This window comes from Macaca fascicularis, chromosome 20, assembly GCF_037993035.2.
Source record: "Macaca fascicularis isolate 582-1 chromosome 20, T2T-MFA8v1.1".
NCBI classification, from domain to species: domain Eukaryota; kingdom Metazoa; phylum Chordata; class Mammalia; order Primates; family Cercopithecidae; genus Macaca; species Macaca fascicularis.
In genome coordinates, this window is record NC_088394.1 from 77,525,918 (window position 1) to 77,544,790 (window position 18,873).

The window sequence follows — 18,873 nt, forward strand, 5'->3', positions numbered from 1 at the left end:
CAGAGAAGATAACCAGCCAGTCATTCTCCCTGGGTATGCAAGGCACAATTGGGGACATTGCACATTGGTAGACCTTTTGAGAAAATTCCAAGGTGGGGTCCCAGTGAGATGGGGGCTTGGAGAGGGGTGTCTCCCATGGGAGGAGGTAGGCAGGGGCCCTTTCCTCTGGCCGAATGCAGTGCCACACACATACTAGACCTCAGCAATGATGGGAAGAGGCAAACACGCATGCTCCTGGGCCCCCCCGGGGGGCGTGGTGACAGGGACACCAAGGCTTTAGGATAGCACTGCCCAACAGAGCATTCTGCAACAATGAAAACGTTCTCTATCTGCGCCATTACAGTCACCACTAGACACAGCTGGCTACCGAGTCCAGTTATGAGTATTATCGAGTAATGTTACGATGCGATTGAGGTGCTGGATTTGTGGTTGTATTTCATTTTAATGAAGTTCAGTGTGAGTAGCCACCTGGGGCTTGTAGCTTCTGAACTAGGCAGCTCAGCTCTAGGACCTGCACTGGAAAAAGTTTTCAAAACCGGGCTGGCTCCTCCCTGGCTCATATTTCCCTGTGCGGTCCTCCTCCACTCTGCAGTTCCATGGGTGCGCCCATGCAGCGTCCTCCCTTCACGACAGGTGGTGGGGAGCATGCGTGCTTGTGTGTGTATGCGCGCGAGCCCTAGAGGCTGCGGCAAGCAGCAGAGCAGCAGAGCAGCAGCCCCTGGCTGGCGCGACGTGCTTCCAGTGCATTCTTAGTCACTCCTCTCCTGGCAAGGGGTACATTCCTGCTGACGACTTGTCTCCCGTGGAGGAGCAACAGGCTCTGCTTTCCCTGGCCTGAGAGCCCTGGCGTATGTGCTTGCCTCTGCTGGGAGAACAGTTGCCACAGTGATGGCAAGTGTTGCCCAGGTAACGTCCCTTCCTTGACAAGCAGAGAGGGTGAGGACAGCGCTGGAGTGGCTGACTCTGCCAGACGGAAAGCAGGAGGCTCTGCCTGCTGTCTCTGCTTGTTGCTGGCTGGTGGGGCTTGGGCTCGGATGTGGGGAGCCCTCCTGAGTTCTGCCTCCCCGGACTACTCCTTTACAGAACTTGGTAGGTGATAACAATCAGAGCTGCTCTTTAGCCAGGAACTGAGCTAAGTGTTTTATATATTATCTCATGGAATAGTCACAGCAAGCCTTTGACAGTAGTTATTCTTATGCTGATTTGCAGACAAGGAAACTGATGCAAGTAATAGACTCTAAGTTTCATGAGCACTGGGGCTTGTCTGCTTTCTTCACCACGGTTATCCTTAGTACTTAACATAGTTCTTGGCACATCATAGTAGATCTTCATGGATGATTGGATGGAATGGTGAATAGATGGATGAGTGAGTGATGGAAGTATGGATGGTAGATGGGTGATGAATGGATGGTGAGGTGGGTGATGAATGGATGGTGAGGTGGGTGAAGGATGGATGGGTGGGCGGGTGGATAGTTGGGTGGGTGGATCGTTGGGTGGGTAGGTGAATGGTTGCATGGATAAGTAGATGGATGAATGAATGAGTGGATGGATTAGTGGGTGGATGCATGGGTGGGTGGGTGGGTAGTTGGATGGATGGATGGATGGATAGATGGATGGATGGATGAATGGTGAGTGGATGGATGGGTGGGTAGATAGATGGCTGAATGGATGGATGGGTGATTGGGCAGATGGATGGATGTGTGGGTGAACGGTAGGTGGGTGGGTGGATGATGGATGGGTGGGTGGATGAAGTAGAGCTTAGATTTGATATGGAGACTGCTCATGAAGCTTATACTCTTTGCCACTGAGCCATACTACCATTGGTTTTATCTGATGACTGCCTCCCTAGGATAGCATTTTTTTTTAAAAGGCTCTATTGAAATAGAATCTACATACCATAAAATTCACCCACTGTGAGTATACAATTCAGTGATTTTAGTAAATTTATTAAAGTTGTACAACTGTCACCACAATTAAGTTTTAGAACATTTCCACCATCTTAAAAGATGCCCTCATGCTTGTTTGCAGTCTCATTCCCGTTCCGTGCCCCAGGCAATGAATGTTCCACTTTCTGTCTCTATAAAATTGCCTTTTCTAGACATTTCACATAAGAGAAATCATACAATATGTCTTTTGTGTCTGGTTTCTTTCCCTTAGCGTAGTGGTTATGAGGTGCATCCATCTTGTAGCATATGGGTAATTCAATTCTTTTTATTGCCAAATACTGTTTGGTTGAATGGCTAAACCCCATTTTGTTTATCCATTCATCAGTTGATGAATTTAAGTTGTTTCTGTTAAGAATGCTGCTATGGACATTCTTGGGCGTGTCTTTGGAGTTTGTTTCTCTTTCTCTTGGGTAGGTTTCTAGGAACAAAAGTGCTGGGTCATATGATAAATTTATGTATAATGTTTTAAGACACTTTCAAATGATTTTCCACGGTGGCTGTACCAGTTTACCTTCCCACCAGCAACACACAAGATTCCCAGTTTCTCCACACCTTTGCCAACACTTGGCATTGTCTGTCTTTTTCTATTATAGCCATCCTCGTAAGGCGAAGTGGTATCTCTTCATGGTTTTAGCTTGCGTTTTCCTGAGGGCTAATGACGTTGAGTCTTTTTTTGCATGCTTACTCCTAGGCTGGAGTTTGACTTTTAAAGCCAGAGCTTGGCAAACTTTTTTCTGTAAAGGGCCAGATAGCAAATATTTGGAGCTTTGTGGGCCACATTCGATTTCTGTTGCATATTCTGTGTTTATTTTCCATCATAACTCCTACAATTTATGAGAGCATTCTTGGTTTCATCGAACAAAAACAGGCAGGGGGCTGGGTTTCACACACATACTGTAGTTCACCAACCCTGCTCTAAAGTCAGCCCCTTTCAGTGAAAACACCAGGTCACGTGCCCAGCCACAGAACAGTTCCAAGGCCCCTGTGTACTTCCCACTTCAGAGGAATCCAGTGGCCTGTGGGGTCCATGCTAGACAAACCACCAGGCCACCCACCCCACCTGGCAAAGTGCACTCAGCAGGAAGACCATATTGCAAAGCCGAGGGCCAGCCTCCAGGGAGCCTGGAGCGGGGATTCCGGAGGCGTCCCTGTCCCAGCTCCACCATGATTCATCACCTGATGAGCTCATCAGAGTTCCTGGGATGAGGCGTGCTAATTTGTCACCTAGGGAGGGAGGACAGGGCCCTGTTGATCCTGGACAAGTCTCCCTCATCCCTGTGACCACCCTGACCTGGGGCTCAGAGCCTCTTCTAGGAACAGGGGCCTGCCTGCAGCCCGCACCCACAACGCTGTTGTGGAGCCCACCCTCTCCCTGCCACTTCCACCACCTTCTGGTTACCTGGCCTCCACTCTCAGAGCCTCTTGGGCTTGTTTCTGGATCTTGTCCCTATGCCACCAAGCATTCTTGACACCTCCTTCAGGATCTCTTGGCAAGTCTGATATCCTCTCCGCCTAACCCCGCTGGCCCTCACTGATGTGATGGAAAGAGCTTTGCAGTGGCCAGAGCCAGTTTTCACTCCTGGATTGTCCCTTTCTAGCTGCTTGACTCCGGGCAAGTTGCTTGACCTCTCGGGGCCATGATAGGCTTCTGTGCACAGAGAAACCAACAGTCCTCTGGCAAAAGCTGCAGCTGGCCACACCCTCAGCATCACGTGAGGGCTGCAGGCTGCTCACCATGAACACCTGGGACCCTGCGCGAGCGCATGCTTTTTGCTGGCTCTGGGATCACTCTGGCCTGGGCACAGGGCAGTCAGAAGGCCTGAAGAGTTGGCCTGGTGTGGTGGCTCTCGCCTGTAATCCCACCACTTTGGGAGGCCGAGGTGGGCGGGTCACGAGATCAGGAGTTCAAGACCAGCCTGGCCAACATGGTGAACCCCATCTCTACTAAAAATACAAAAATTAGCTGGTCATGGTGGTGCACACCTGTAATCCCAGTTACTTGGGAGGCTGAGGCAGGAGAATCACTTGAACCCGGGAGGTGGAGATTTTTCAGTGAGCCGAGATCTCACCACTACACTCCAGCCTGAGTGACAGAGCAAGACTGTCTCAGAAAAAAAAAAATATATATATATATATATCCCTGAAGAGTTTAGGGAACTGATGGACAAATGGCCGGCTCCCTCACTCTTTAGGACCGTCAGCTCTGAGTGTGATCTGCACTGTCCCCTAGAGCCCCTAGCAGGAGTGAGCCCTCATTGCCCATATCATGTGCTTGACAGTGCCCCGTTTATTGACCATCTTCTCTTACCCGTCTCACTTCCCCACTCACCCCACCAGTATTTCCTGCCATTCCCTCTCAAATCAGTAAGCCATTTGCACTCAGTCCCTTGTCTCAGGGTCTTCCCTATGACAAGCCCCAGCTCATGGGATACTGTGAGGATTGAGTGAGATAAAGCTCATAAGAGCTAGCACTGTGCCTGGCACATGGTATGTCCTCATGAAATGTTAGCCCTTGGTACAAGCCCTGGGACCTTCTGGCTCTGAATACAGCCTCTGCAGACTCTCCCATGGATGCCTGTGAAACAAGGGCTTGGGCCCTCCCGGGAAAGCTGTTGTCCTCCCCGCTCGAAGAAGGGGAGCTGTGGATGAGCTGAGGCTGGGTGCACCGACCCCGAGGGCTCGTCTCTGAAGCTGCGTTGGTGCCAGCATTGCCCACTGGGACCTGCTATGCCTCAGACTGGTCGCCTCTGCATCTTGAGTGGCGTCTGTGTGTGGAGAACAGGAGGTTGTACTCACAGCCACCCACCTCAGGGCTGGTTGTATTTTGCAAAGTTTAAATGAGACTTCGCTGGAATGATGTTCACCAAATATTAATGGTGGCTATTTCTGGGTTGTGGGATTTTTGAGGCCTTTTAAAACTTATCCTCTTCTTTGTGCTTTTCAGTATGGTTTAGATTTTTTGCAATGAGCATGCAACTTTACCAAAAGAATGAAGTCATTCATCTTTCAAAAGTAAATAATGTGCAGCTGATCAGAAGAGTCCACTTAGAGCCCAGACTCCATGCAAATCTGCAGTCTGCTGTGGGAAGACACGGGTGTGGATCACTGTGGTTTGCTTTGGGGCTTGATATATGGTGGATTTTGTGTGATCATTTCATGGTCTTTTAAAAATTAAACAATTCTCTGGGTACACACTGAAACCACAGACTCTAAGGCTCAAAGGAGCATTCATCCTCTGGAACGGGCAGGGTTCTTGCTTCAGACATGTTGTGTTTTGCACAGATTTCGTTGTGCTGCTCAGGCAGCACGTCCTGCTCACAGCACTAGGACAGGGCGGCTTCAGTTGACAGTAACTAGGAAGGAGGCTGGTTATGGTTCCAGAGACACCTCAGTGGACTGGGTACGTCTTGTCATTAATGAAGTTCAGCCATCATCAATATCAACAGCATGTTTACTCTTCACTGTACACTCACCCCCGACAGCTTGTCATGTTTCTTCCCGTACTTTAAGGGTCTCCAGTGGCTGGCAAGGGAATGTTTCTGGTCTTTCCCCTCCTGCTGCCTGGGGAATGCTGGGCTGCCTTGGCCTCCTTTGCCCTCCTGGGCCTATGAGAAGAGCTGATCTCTTTCTGATTCTTGATGTGGAATGGGTGAATGGGCAAAGAACAGTAAGACCAGGGTGCTGGAAGGAGGAGAAAAAGGTAGGCAGGTGGGTAGATGAAAGAACTAGAGAGAAGGAGAAAGGAGCAGAGAGAGGAGAAGGGAGAGATGACAGGAAAGACTGGGGTGATGGGGGGGTACTGAAAACCGCCCTTGGTGTGAGTTCATGGGGGCAACACTAGTGGCAATGAGTGTATCAGAGGCCCCAGAAAATCATGGGGTGTGGGAAAATAATGGAGAGGAGGAAGATGGGATGCCGTATTGGCCTAGGTTTTACACTTCATCTCCTTCAGTTTTTCAAGAGACAGATGCAGTCTCAGCGTTCCTTTTTGTTACTCTTGGCTGTTTTGGCTGGACTTTACTTTTGAATGCGACTCCATAGAGTGGACCACATGGGTCTAGGATGGGTAAGGGTTACAGATTGAAAGAGATACAGGTATTTTCGAGCCTGACTTACAGAACAGGACCCTGACGCTCAGAAGGTGAAAGTTTTCTAGGAAGAACCAGATCTTTCCAACTCAGGTCCACCTCCCGTCCCACCACTGTGCCTCACCGACAGAAGTAACTGTTCAACTTGGCATGGAATGTGTCCCCCAAATATTTCCTCGATAGCAGTGCATCCCAAGACCACTTGATAATTCCTAGCTCAGAAACTAAGCGGTCAGGGAGGCTCTGGCAGCTTGTAGGTTTCTGTTTGAGCCTTAGCGGTCAGCAAGGGACCCTCCTCTCCCCCCTCCTCTTTCTGACTTTGGCTCAGAGATTGTGACATGTCACCCCAGCTGGCTGCTGGCACGGTGATACTAAAATTAGGCTCTCCCTAAGGAGCAGAGCACTTAACGAAGGAGTTCATCCAGTTAGAAAGTCTCTCAGGCAGGCCGGGTGCAGTGGGGCAGGCAGCTGCAAAGGCAGGAGCCAGGGCGGGGGTGGAGGGAGCGCTTGGCCCAGACCTCCGCCTTCCGAGGGCCTCCGTTTCCATGATGTCAGAGAGGCGGAACTAACCCTGCCTCAAATCCAGGGAGGCGGCAGCCCCTGCCCCAACCACTCTCTGGCTTCGACACAGAGCCCAAGCGAAGGTGAGAGCACTCTTCTCTTCCTCGCCAGGTGGATGCGGAGGGCAGCGCCGGGTTTCCAGGTCTTCCTCGCCAGGTGGATGCGGAGGGCAGCGCCGGGTTTCCAGGGGAGCATTCTGGGTTTAGTCCCTACCTGGCTGGAGTTTAATTCCCAGCCTTAATCCTGTCTGTCATGTTTCCTAGCTGACTACCTGTCTTCAGGCGACCTCTTGGGAATGGCGTAGGCGGAAACAGTGCCTTCAACTCAGAGAAAGCCCCTTTGTGGACTGACCATTCCTACTGTTACTGCACTTGAATCCTTGGGGAATGAGTTTGGCAAAAGATATGATCTAAAAGAGAAATCTCCCCATTTTGTTTTTGAAGTCACTGGAAACTGTGTGGAGACAGTATAGTATGGTGGTGAGGGTACTGGCTTGAGAGTCAGGACACATGTTTCTGTCTCAGCTCTGCCAACTCTAGAGTCTTGGGCAGATTTTCTAACCTCTTGTGTACCTCGGTTTCCTCATCTTTTTGGCAAAAACAAAAACAAAAAACAGGAAAAGAGAAAAAGGTCATCTATCAAGGATTATCATCGGGCTGAAGTGAGCCTGTGTGGGAAATGGGTCTCTGGTGTCAGGAGGCCTGGCTGCAAACGCACCCTATGGCTTTGAACGAGACCCTTCCTCTCTCGGGGTGTCAGTTTCCTTATAAACGGGGACCGGGCCAAGTTGGCAGTTTCTCAGGGCCTTTTCACCCTAACCCATCTGATTCTTTGATTGTCTTCCATCTTCTGCCCTCCTGACATGAGTAACATGTTGCTGTCTCTTTATCTCTTTCAACCAGAAAAAGATTTACAAATATAAGAAAGTGCTGAGTAACCCAAGCCGCTGGGAAGTTGTGTTGAAAGAGATCCGGACCCTGGTGGACATGGCCCTGACATCCCCCCTGCAGGACGACTCCATCAACCAGGCCCCACTGGAAATCGTCTCGAAACTGCTCTCAGAGGTAAACCCCTCCCTCCAGACCCCTTTACGTTGTTTGCCTTTCCCTCCGCCGATCACCGGCTCCCCGCCAAGCAGCACGTGCAGGCAGAGCTCCATGTGGGCTGTGTTGTCACGCTGCTGCCGAGGGAGGTGAGCAGTTGCCCACCCAGCCATGTGTGGGAGTTGGTGAGGGAGGCTTGCCCCAGCTGCTTCCAGCTGTGCTGTCTGGGGATTGTAGCACGGAAGAGGAGGTGTTGCCCCGTACAGTGGGGGCCGGTAGTCCCAGCTCCATCTCTCTCTTCCCCCAGCAGTGGCCCACATGAGCTTCACGGGTCCAGGGGGACTTAGCTTTCTGCCCTCATCACCCCACAAAGCCTGTAGATGTGCTTTGTTTAATTTAAACACCATTTTAAAAATTAGGATATTTCACAATACACTGAGAATTTCCAGGTTCTCTTTAAAAACAATCAGAAAATCCAGCCGTGGTTTGCAGCTGGAGCTACCTGGTGCTACCTGTCGGCTGGGCTTCCTGTGCCATCTGCTTTGCTGGCCTCCCCGCATGTTGAATGTGTACTTTGTGCCAGGCACCATCTGGGAATTCAAGCAAAGACAAGCCCCTACCCCCCTGGAGCTTGTGTCCCGGCAGGGGAGACAGGCAGTGAACAATAAAACTCATCAGCGAGTCTGTCCCGCTGCTGGTTAGGCAGAAGGCGCTTCGGAAATGTGCTGCTTTCTGTTGTCTCTGTTTCAGATGCTATTCTAGGTGCTTTACAAATATTAATACTGCTCTCGTTTATTTGCTCACCTGGCCCTCTGGGAACACTGGAGTTGATGACTCCTGATTTAAACTGTGCACGGCCACCAGAGTGATGCTTCTGTCCCCCTCCCCTGACAGTGGCACCCCCGGTTCCTGAGTCACCCCCATCAAGCTCCCATGCAAGTGCCCGGCTTCCTGGAGCCCTCCCCTCTCTGGCCACTGCCCTGGGACAGGAGCCTGTCACCAGCCCTCTGTGTCTGCGGAGTAGAGAAGGCCCCTCATTCTGGGAGGAGGCGGCGTGGGAGGTAGAAAGTAGGTGGCAGTGACAGTCTCAGGCAGAGAGACAGAGGTCAGAGGTGGTGTCCTCACTTGGGAGACCAGCATCGTTCCAAGAGGAGTGAAAACCCAGGCTGGGAAATGAATCACAGAGTGGCTGGAATTCTGAGGCCGGGTGCCAGATGTCCAGCCCTAACTGCAGACTTCTCATCTGGAGAAGGAGTCCCTGCTCACCTGTAGTAAGCCGGGCAGGTGCCGGGTGCCACCCAAGCTGGAGTGCAGTGGTGTGACAGCTCACTGCACCCTCCGCCTCCTGGGTTCAAGCAGTTCTTCTGCCACAGCCTCCCAAGTAGCTGAGATTACAGGCGTGTGCCACCATACCCAGCTAATTTTTTGTATTTTTAGTAGCGACAAGGTTTCACCATGTTGACCAGGCTGGTCTTGAACTCCTGACCTCAAATGATCCATCTGCCTTGGCCTCCCAAAGTGAGACAGCTTCTCTTTTAAAACTCATTCTCTCTGAAAGGTGGTCCTTTCTGTCTTCACTTTGCAGATGAGGAAACTGAGGCCCAGTGATACTGAGTGACCTACTCAACTCACATGGCAAGTTTGTAATGGAGCTAGAAGCTCCACCTTAGAGTTGCCAAGTGCTTTTGAGACCAACTTGGCCACCACTTCAGCCCCACCAGGCTCGACCACCACCACACCCTTTTTAAATCAGGGCAGTGATGAGGGCAGCAGACGTGCCATGTTGCCTGCCTTGGGCAAGATTTTTTTCCCCTCTCAGATGTGCTTCAGGTGACCGCATGCCTGTTGGCCTTCACATCCCTCCTTGGGCTTTTTTTTTTTTTTTAATTACCAATGGGGTCTCACTGTGTTGCCCAGGTTGGTCTCATACTCCTGGGCTCAAGCGATCCTCTCACCTTGGCCTCCCAAAGTGCTGGGATTATAGGCTTGAGCCACCACACCTAGCTCCAGACACCTGGCTGAGGGTGCTTCAAAGTAAAAATCTCAAAGGCAGCTGACCCCTAAGTGCTAGGATGGAGGAATAAAGATATTTAAAGTAGGAAAATGGAAGAAGTTTCCATGTGCTTTGAAGCTACTGTGTCAGGCAAGGAGTCAGCATTACTCACCCTACGTTACTGAAGAGAGCTGACATTTCATGAGGGACAGAGCTGGGACTCCAGCCCAGGCTGCCTGACCCAGCATCCACTCATGCATACTCTGCAGTGGTTAGTTTGATGACCCTTAGACCTCCCCAGTTTCTCGCAAGGACCCTGCAAGGTAAGTATTAAAATACTATAGAGGAGTAACCAGGGGTGCCGAGAGGTTAAGTAGCTTACACGGGGCCATTCAGATAAGTGTTAGGCCAGGACCCTCACCCGGGTCTGCCCAATGGTGAAGCTTATGCCCCTGCACATAAATGTGTCCTAAACCTGGGTTGGTAGAGACTTTTTGGCAAGTATGTGACTGTGTAGATTAAGAGTGCGTGTTGTGGGGTCGGAAGGACCTTGTCCTGCGCTCAGTAGCTGAGTGACCTTGGACAAGTTGCTAGGCCTCTCTGTGCCCAGTTGTTTTCTGTAAATTGGGTCTGAGATGAGTACCCATTTCATAGGACGGAGGATGAGATGCTCTCATCCACATGAAGGGCTTGGCACTGTGCCTAACGTGCAAGGGCCTTTGATACAGGGCCACCTTTTCACTGTCATAAAGGATGGCTGTGGTCTGAACCCCGTAAGCGCCCTCAGCCAGGTGTCTGGAGCTAGTAGCTGGAAAAACAAACACCTGCCTTCGACCTCCGTGCCCTGTTTTGGGGCTGGGTTCTTTCTCTGTTCTGTTTACTGAAGTTGTTTGCAAGGCCTCCTCTGGAGAGGTTCCAGGCATCACCACACCGACTAGAAAGTGGAAGGATCAAGAGGGAGCAGGCAGAGGGGCATCGTGGAGGGAACTGTTAAGGATGCAAAACAGTTCTGAGAAAGAACTGTCTGTCCACCAGCAAAGCAAAGCTGGCTGTCCCCACCCTCCCAGGCCTCTGTTGAGTTATATGTAGAGTGGCCACTTAGCTTGAGAGTCAGGTGTTCCCTCTAATGCAGCGGCTATTAGTGGACATGCTCTACCGGGGGTGTAAAATGGCCCTGGTGGAGAGAAGGCTCCCTGTAGAATGCATGGGCTGCCCTGTGACTGGGACAAAGGAAGTAGTGTCCATGGTCACCAAAGCCTTCCTGAAAAGGTGTGTGGGTGGGGGCGAGGGATGGATGTGTCGAGCTGCCCTTGGCAGCCCAAAATAAGGAAGTGCCTCTTGAATGGGTGGTGGAGCACTGTAGCTCAGTGGCAGGAAATATAGACTTTGGAGTCAGGACAGACGGGTTCATATCCTCACTCCACCCCATATTACCCTGCACCTGCTAGTCACTGCATCCCGTCAGTCTCAGGCAGCTGATCAGTCAATGGGATAGTAGAGAACCTGTCATAATCAAAAGAAATTGGTGGCATGAGCAAAACAAAGCTCTTACACAGTGCCTGAGGCATAGAGAGCTCATCAGCAGTCATAACGAGAGACCAAGGCCAGGCTTCTCCCCCAGGCTGAAAAATGACTGATAGCTAATAATCTGCCATAAACAGGCTGCTCAAACTCCACTCATATCCACTAGAGAAAAAAGGGTGTTCAAATCCAAAAAACATCCTTTCACATGCCTGGAGTCTAGGTGTCTTGGGTCTGGCCTCACCTAGGTCAGGACGTCTCATAGGGACCTGTAGAGACTCGTGTTGTTCAGACGCTGACCCGGCTTCACGGTCTCCCGCAGCCCTCGGGAAGCCAGTTTATTGGGCAAAAGCCAATTCATAGCTCGCGAGCTTTTCTTTTGCCTTGGCTGCTGTCAACACATTAGACACCCCCATATGCCTTAAGCCTGTCTAGGTGGTGGGAGCCATGGGACTCTGTCTAGAACCAGAACAATCGATCTTGCCAACACTGTTCAAATGAGGGGTCTCTTTACAAGCAGCCAATGTGGCTCTGTTAGGAAATACGAATCGGCACCACTGTGTGTCCACCAAAACAGACAAGCAAAGCGAACACACCATGAAACTAGCAAGAAAGAAGGGCGAGCACTTGGGGTTTTCCCGTGATTCCTTGTTTATGGCACATCCGTCTCTTTCCTTGTTCACGTACTCACAGATGACGGCACAGGTCGAGCATCTCTAGTCCCGAAACCTGAAAAGCTCCAAAGTCCAAAACTTTCTTTTTTAGAGACAGTCTCGCTCTGTCACCCAGGCTGGAGTGTGGTGGCACAATCTCGGCTCACTGCAGCCTCCGCCTTCTGGGTTCAAATGTTTCTTCTGCCTCGGCCTCCCGAGTAGCAGGGATTACAAGTGCCCACCACCATGCCCAGATAATTTTTGTATTTTTTGTAGAGACGGGGTTTTGCCATGTTGGCCAGCTGATCTTGAACCCCTGGCTGGCCTCGAGCAATCCACCCTCCTTGGCCTCCCAAAGTGCTGGGATTACAGTTGTGAACCACCATTCCTGGCCCAAAGTCCAAAACTTTCTGAGCACCAACATGACACTCAAAGGAAATGCTCATTGGAGAGTTTCAGGTTTTGGATTCTCAGACTAGGATGCTCAACTGGTTAAGTATAATGCAGATATTCCAAAATTTTTTAAAAAATGGAAATCCAAAACACATGTTCCCAAGCATTTCAGTAAGGGATGTTCAACCTGTAACGGTTACCAATTATTTAAGAAAAGTCCAGATTGGGAAGGAAACAGGACCCCTAAAATTTCAGCAGATGTAATCCATTCAACCTAATTACGTTTTTGCAAGTCAGTTGCTAGAATTTGAATTCAGCTAAAACATCTCAGGCCCACTCACAGAACTTTGTGTTCCTTGGGAACTAGTTTGAGAAACACTGAAATCATATACGTGTTACTCCTAAAAGGCTGCCTGCCACAGCATTAGGACTCTTAAAAGGTCTGTTTCTTTACATACTTATTATGAACCTGCCCTCTGGCTTCTAAGCAGTTTCACTTTGACAAGGACCAGATCCTCTCCCAACAGCCTAATGAGGTTACTGGAAACCCCGTTTACCAAAGCAGAAACTGAGTCTCCCCCAGACTCGACTCACTCAAGGTCACATAACTCAAGCCCTGAAACAGGGACAAGAACTCAGTTCTCCCTGCCCTGAAACCATACTTTTTCCCCTTTCCCGACCTTGTCTCTGAGGGTGTTCAGATCTGTTTAATTAAGAAAAAATGATGGTGACAGTTGGTCTGTAACGCTGAAGATGTTTTAAAACTGTGGATCTTGAAATCCAAATGCTCGTTTTCTCAATTTTCTTTTGTTTTCTTTTCCTCCTGCTGTCTCCCTTCAATCCTTTAGAACACAAACTTGACCACCCAGGAGCATGAAAACATCATTGTGGTAAGTTCCTCTCGAACACGCACCCTCCACCCACCTCCGCCTCCTGGAGCCTACAACCCTTTTCCTGGTTTGGGGTAATTCTGGCGCCTGCGTAATCCACCAGCATCTGGCCTTGCTCCGTTTTGTCTTTTCTAGCAAGCTGGTCGCATCTCCCTCTGCCTTTGCACATTTCAGAGCCCCAGTTGATGGGAGAGGGAGTGTAATTATCTGTCTTTGAGGTTTGTAGCAAATGTATCATAATCGCCTCCTCCTTCCTGAGTCTGCCTAGGGAGTTGAAGGCAGGAGATGGCAGAGACCGTATAATTTATTCGGAGGCATCACCCCATTAGCTGAAAGGTAAACGTCCTCTTTCTTGCCCCAGGACATGTCTGCCAATTAATCCACAAATAGAACTTGGATTTAATTCCCTGTGATACATAAAGTGAGATGCTATTTTCTGGGACTCTACCATGACGTAAGCATTTTTGAGGTAAAATATCTTCCTGGATGACTTTTAGCTACGAAACCTAACTCTCACTTGAGAGAAGAAAGCAATGAAATCGCACCTGCTAGATGGTCAGCACCGTGCTGTGTATTTGAATTCAGATAACCTAGTCCCCAAGGAGTTCGTCATCTATTGTAAGAAGACAAAAGTGATCACCGCAAAACACAGAGACATTGAGTGCAGAGAGTAAGTAGAGTGATAAACTCCCCTGGGAAAGGAGCCAGAGAGCTTCCTGGAGGTAGTGATATCTGAGCTGGGTTTTGAAGGATCAATAGGAGTTTTCCAGGTGGCAAAACAGGATAAAAACATCCCAGAGAGAATAAACAATGTGCAAGGGCACAAAGATTTAAAGCAACGTGGTGCGTTCTGGAAGCTTCAGCATTTCTGGAGCATAAAGCATAAGGAAATGAGAAGCAGGCGGATGGGAGATGAAATAGAAGCAAGAGGCAGAGCCTTTTGTGCCCAGGAGGGGACCTTGGAACTAAGCGGCCTGGGATGTCTCCTGGGTGCAAGGTACAGAAGAAGAGCAGCATCAGTCACTAGGCCCCTCAGACTTCTTTAGCCGAATCGAGGCCTTAAGGGACCCACTCAGTCGGCCCTGGCAAGCCAGGCTGGTTATGGTATGCACAAAATGAGGTGGACCTCAGGCCTTTGATTGTAGAGAGTCAAGGCAGCAGCTTCTGCCTTTGCTGTCACCTCCAGTGTCTGGCACATAGTCGGCCCCCAGTGGGTGTTTGCTAACAGTATAGAGGTTTTCTCCATGCTCTCACCCTGACTATCCCTTGCCTTCTCTTGCCAGAACAGGAGAACACGTCAACCTGGGCACCCCCAGTCACTCACCACCACCTTTTTCCAGCATAGTATCAGTTCATCCATTCATTTAACGTACTTTGCTGAGCATGTGAGTTTAACTATGTGCCAGACACTAACTCTGTCCCACAGATAGAGAGCTGGACGAGACATGAGGCCGGCATTGAGGATTGAATGTATGCTGAGAGAACCTGGCGAGTCAACAGATAATACAAAAATAACATAGCCAAGGGCTGAGGTTTGTTCTGGGTGTTAGTGGGGGTGCAGAGGATAGGTACTTAACCTGTGTCAGGGAGGGTACTGGGAGGATGATGATGGAGGACTTCCAGGAGGAGGTGACCAAGCTGAATCTTAAAGGAGAGATAGGAAAATGTCAGGTAAACGGAGCAAGCTGGGGAAGGCGTTCCAGGCAGGGGGACTTCCATGTGCAAAGGCAAAGTGGTAAGATGGGCTGCTGCAGAACCGGAAGGAGGTACTGCTTCCTCTCCCTGCCAGCAACACCTGTGGGTCCCACTGGGTGCCTGGAAGCCCTGGATGGAGGACAAGGGCTTGCATTCAGGACAATCCTGGGAAAGAAATTTTGATCCGAGAAATCCAGGCTGCATTTATCCAGCTAATATGGCTGAACTGAACCCTTAGTTGGGTCGGGTTGAGCTTCCCGGCTCAGCAGGAATGCCTGAGAACAGGAAAGAATTTGATCTGAGGGTCTGACCCTCACCCCTGCGTTTTACAGCCTCCCCTTCCAGCATTCTTTTATTACTATTGCTGTTGTCATTATTGTGACGACTTCTGGAGCCTCCTTTCATTCCAACAGTTACATCCTCTTATTTGCCCTACTGGCAATTAGTCTTCTCCCATGTGCTTGGTAGTTTTTTTATGCACTAATTTTTCTACCATAGCTTGAGTTGGTTTTATTCATTCCATTGGCCAGGCAATAGTAACTGTTGTTGGTCTTGGACCAGGAGTCCAAACCCCAGCTGTGATCCGGCTCACTATGGAAGGCTCTCACCATGGTGGTGAAGAACGTGGGCTTAAAGCTGAATCTAGGTTCAAGTTTAGAATCAAGTTCAGACCCCGACCCCAGCCATACTAGCTGTGATAGAACTTTTAATTTTATTTAAAATATCATTTTGCAAGTATTTCTTTTTTTCTTTTCTTTCTTTCTTTCTTTTTTTTTTTTTTTTTTTTTTGAGACAGAGTCTCTCTGTCGCCCAGGCTAGAGTGCAGTGATGCGATCTCGGCTCACTGCAACGCCACCTCCTGAGTTCAAGTGATTCTCCTGCCTCAACCTCCTGAGTAGCTGGGATTACAGGGGTGCGCCACCACGCCTGGCTAATTTTTGTATTTTTGGTAGAGACGGAGTTTCACCATGTTGGTCAGGGTGGTCTTGAATTCCTGACCTCAAGTGATCTACCGCCTTGGCCTCCCAAAGTACTGGGATTACAGGCGTGAGCCACTGTGCCCGGCCAATTTTGCAAGTATTTCATGAGTATGAGTATGTTTTCATCAGGAAAAGAGGATGTCATCCCATCCCAGTGCCCTCTGCAGTAACATCTTGTTTTCAGGTGGTGACAAACCCACACAGACAGATATGGTTGTGGATTTTTTGGGTTTTGGGTTTTTTATTTTTTATTTTTATTTTTTGCTTTTAATATGAATGATGTGATGCACGGTGTGTCGCCCTGGATTTATTTTTCTCTCTTCACAATATGGCCTGGAGATTGTTCGAAGTCTTTTCGTGGCTGTCTACCCCACAGTTCCTGATCCTTGTTTGTTGTGTTTCAGGCAATCGCTCCTTTGCTGGAAAACAACCACCCACCACCAGATCTCTGTGAATTCTTTTGCAAGGTACGGGATTGCTGAGCTGGGGCTCTGGCTGCAGGGGGCTACCTCCCTCGGTGTGTGCACACTGGGGATCGGGTTTGCACAGAAAGGCCGAAAACCTGGGCCCCACAGTCTTGGGCCATGGTCCCAGACACAGGCGGAGGGCATGCCAGGCACCCATCCTTAGGGTTACACCCACCTCTCTGCGCCAGGTACCCATCCTTAGGGTTACACCCACCTCTCTGCGCCAGGTACCCATCCTTAGGGTTACACCCACCTCTCTGCCAGACAGGTGACAAACAGTCAGAGGGGGAACATCTTGCTTTTTCTTGGAATCACTTCCCGGCTGTCCTGGGAGACAGGTTGCTGCAGATTTCCTGGGCTCCTGACGTCAGAGCTGGGTTATTATTAGCCAAGGTTCCTCTGCGCAGTGGCTGGCCCACGGTGGGGTGCGGCTGTGGGGCTTTCCCTGAACATGGGAGGCAGCATGGTGCTCCAGGTTAGCTTAGAGGAGCCGTGGAGCAGGGCATCCACTGTCAGGCACCCGGCACCAGCCTTGCAGTGGGCTTCACATAGGACATGCCCAGGGCACATCAGGGAGCAGACATTTCTCATTCCCAGAGCACATCTTCTCGGCTCAGGCCGAACCAGCACACAAACCTGTTTTGTTCTTTGCTGTGTGTGGTTTTTTTTAGTGTAATAATTGTATGTCGTTGGAAAGACATGTTCTCAGCGCTCCCCTGTCATACCCCTGCTGCCCTGCTCAGCTGGTCCTCATCCCTCCACGCTCCCATTGCCTGCCTCCTGCCAAAGTCACCCGCTGTCCTTTGGAGAGGTGTGGGCTGTGTACAGCAGTGGGACCCGCCTGTGGGGTGGAACAGCAGGCCCCTGGGAGGAAATGGGACTGTGGTGCTCTTGATTTCCCTTGCCCGCCCCCGGCTGTGTGTGTCAGGGGATAGGAGCTTTGAAAGGGAGACAAGATTCTGTTGTCCTCCTGGAGTCTGCCTCCCTATCAGGATTCCTTTTCTAGCGACCCACACACCTGCTGGTCTGAGTGCCCAGGGTACTTGTCAGGGCCTGGAACAACCTCTACCCCTATCCTTAATGTCGGCATGTGCAATGTGTGCCCTCGGGCTCAAGGAGTGAATGCCCACGAGCGTGTGTGTGTGTGTACAGGTGTGGATATACACAGGCCCCTGGCTCCTCGGGGCACACGAGGGCCTTCTCTGCCCCTGGGCCTCAGGGTATCATGCCCCAGCAGACTGGAGTTAAATAACCCAGTATCCTGAGAGAACAGCTAGCTGCTCCTCTGCCTGTCACCAAAGGTCACCTCCTCCATCTCCTGTCCAGTTTAACCCAAACCTGCCCCATGCTTGCCTCTCAAGCTTAGGAATTCTCCCAGATCTCATGATTCTAAACTCTGGTTCTAGAACACTGGATATTTGTTGTAGAACAAGATACACTTGCCTCACTGTGGTTCCTACCTGAGGCTTCACTTGTCTCACTGTGTTTCTTACCTCAGCGTTCCTGGTAGCACAGTTTGGAAAAGGGTGAGGTAGAAAAAGTTATCCTTTTTGGCATTCTTTGCTATAATCCCGTGTGGGTGTTTCAAAGAGGGCCGTCTGCCTTTTGGAGGGGGGGTCCCAGCCACGTGGGATGCTGCTTTGGCTGTTTTCCCTCTGGGAGTTGGAGCCCAGAGAGGAGAGCTTGAGGGGACCAAAGCCTCCCGCGCTGCGTCTGCTCTGCCAACCTCCTGCCAAATTCCGAGATCTGAGGAAAGTTTATTCATCTTGCTTTCTCAGGGGAGCCCTGATTTCTCTTACCCCAGGTCCAGCATCCTCATCCAGGGGCCGGGTGGGTGATAAATGTGTGCAGGACACGAGGGAGGGGCCGGGCCTTGTCTGCACAGCCTGTGAAGGGCTTCCTTTCCAATCTGAAAAACAAAACGCCACGCTGGTGATGAATTGGGCCTGCAGACTGCCACCCGAGTGCTAAAGCCACCAACTGAAGAGTCACAGAATTTTCAACACCCTGGTGTTCAGATGCCAAAGCCCTGGTATTATCATACCCAATTTCCAAGGTCTTTCAGACCACACATGCAGAATCTTAGCTTTACAAAAGTCTCATTATATGTTAAATAAGGACATGTCAGGACGCCTATGTGTACCATCTGAAACAGTCTCAAGCTTTAAGGTCAAAATCAAACAAAAAGCAAACAAAAGCTCTCATCTCATCTACCTTTTTAACTCCAAAAAAAGAAAAAACTTTTAAGGCTATGGCACTCCTAGGTATTTCCTCAAATGAGTTCAACACACCTGTCCACACAAACATCTACATGTAGATGTTACAGCAGCTGTATTCATGACTGCGAGAACCTGGAAGCACCCAAGATGCCTTCCAGTAGGTGAATGGGTAAATGAACTGTGGAATGCCCAGACAATGGAGTGTTACTCAGCTAAAAAGAAACAAGCTAGTAGACCACGAAGAGAAAGGGGGAATTTTAAATGCATGTGAGTAAGTGAGAGGAGCCCATCTGAAGAGGCTGCACACTGCATGATTCCAACTACAGGACATTCTGGGAAAAGAAAAATTATACAGACAGTAAAAAGATTGGCGGTTGCCAGGGGTTGGGGAGAGGGAAGGATGAATTGGCTGAGGACAGAGGAT

At 50.1% G+C, this 18,873-nt stretch overlaps 1 protein-coding gene across 5 annotated transcripts in view; it reads left to right on the forward strand.

Annotated features, from left to right (window-relative positions):
* CMIP (c-Maf inducing protein) overlaps positions 1 to 18,873 on the forward strand; it is a 267,195-nt gene that overhangs the window by 199,673 nt on the left and 48,649 nt on the right. For 3 of the 5 annotated variants that reach the window (XM_005592633.5, XM_065537566.2, XM_005592637.5), the window contains 3 exons: positions 7,498 to 7,659; positions 13,047 to 13,088; positions 16,168 to 16,230. In XM_005592633.5, the coding sequence (XP_005592690.1) occupies positions 7,498 to 7,659; positions 13,047 to 13,088; positions 16,168 to 16,230 (267 nt within the window). Of the gene's footprint in view, positions 1 to 655; positions 1,090 to 6,641; positions 6,679 to 7,497; positions 7,660 to 13,046; positions 13,089 to 16,167; positions 16,231 to 18,873 lie in introns of those variants that run through there. The other 2 variants (XM_005592634.4, XM_005592636.4) reach the window with 2 other exon arrangements.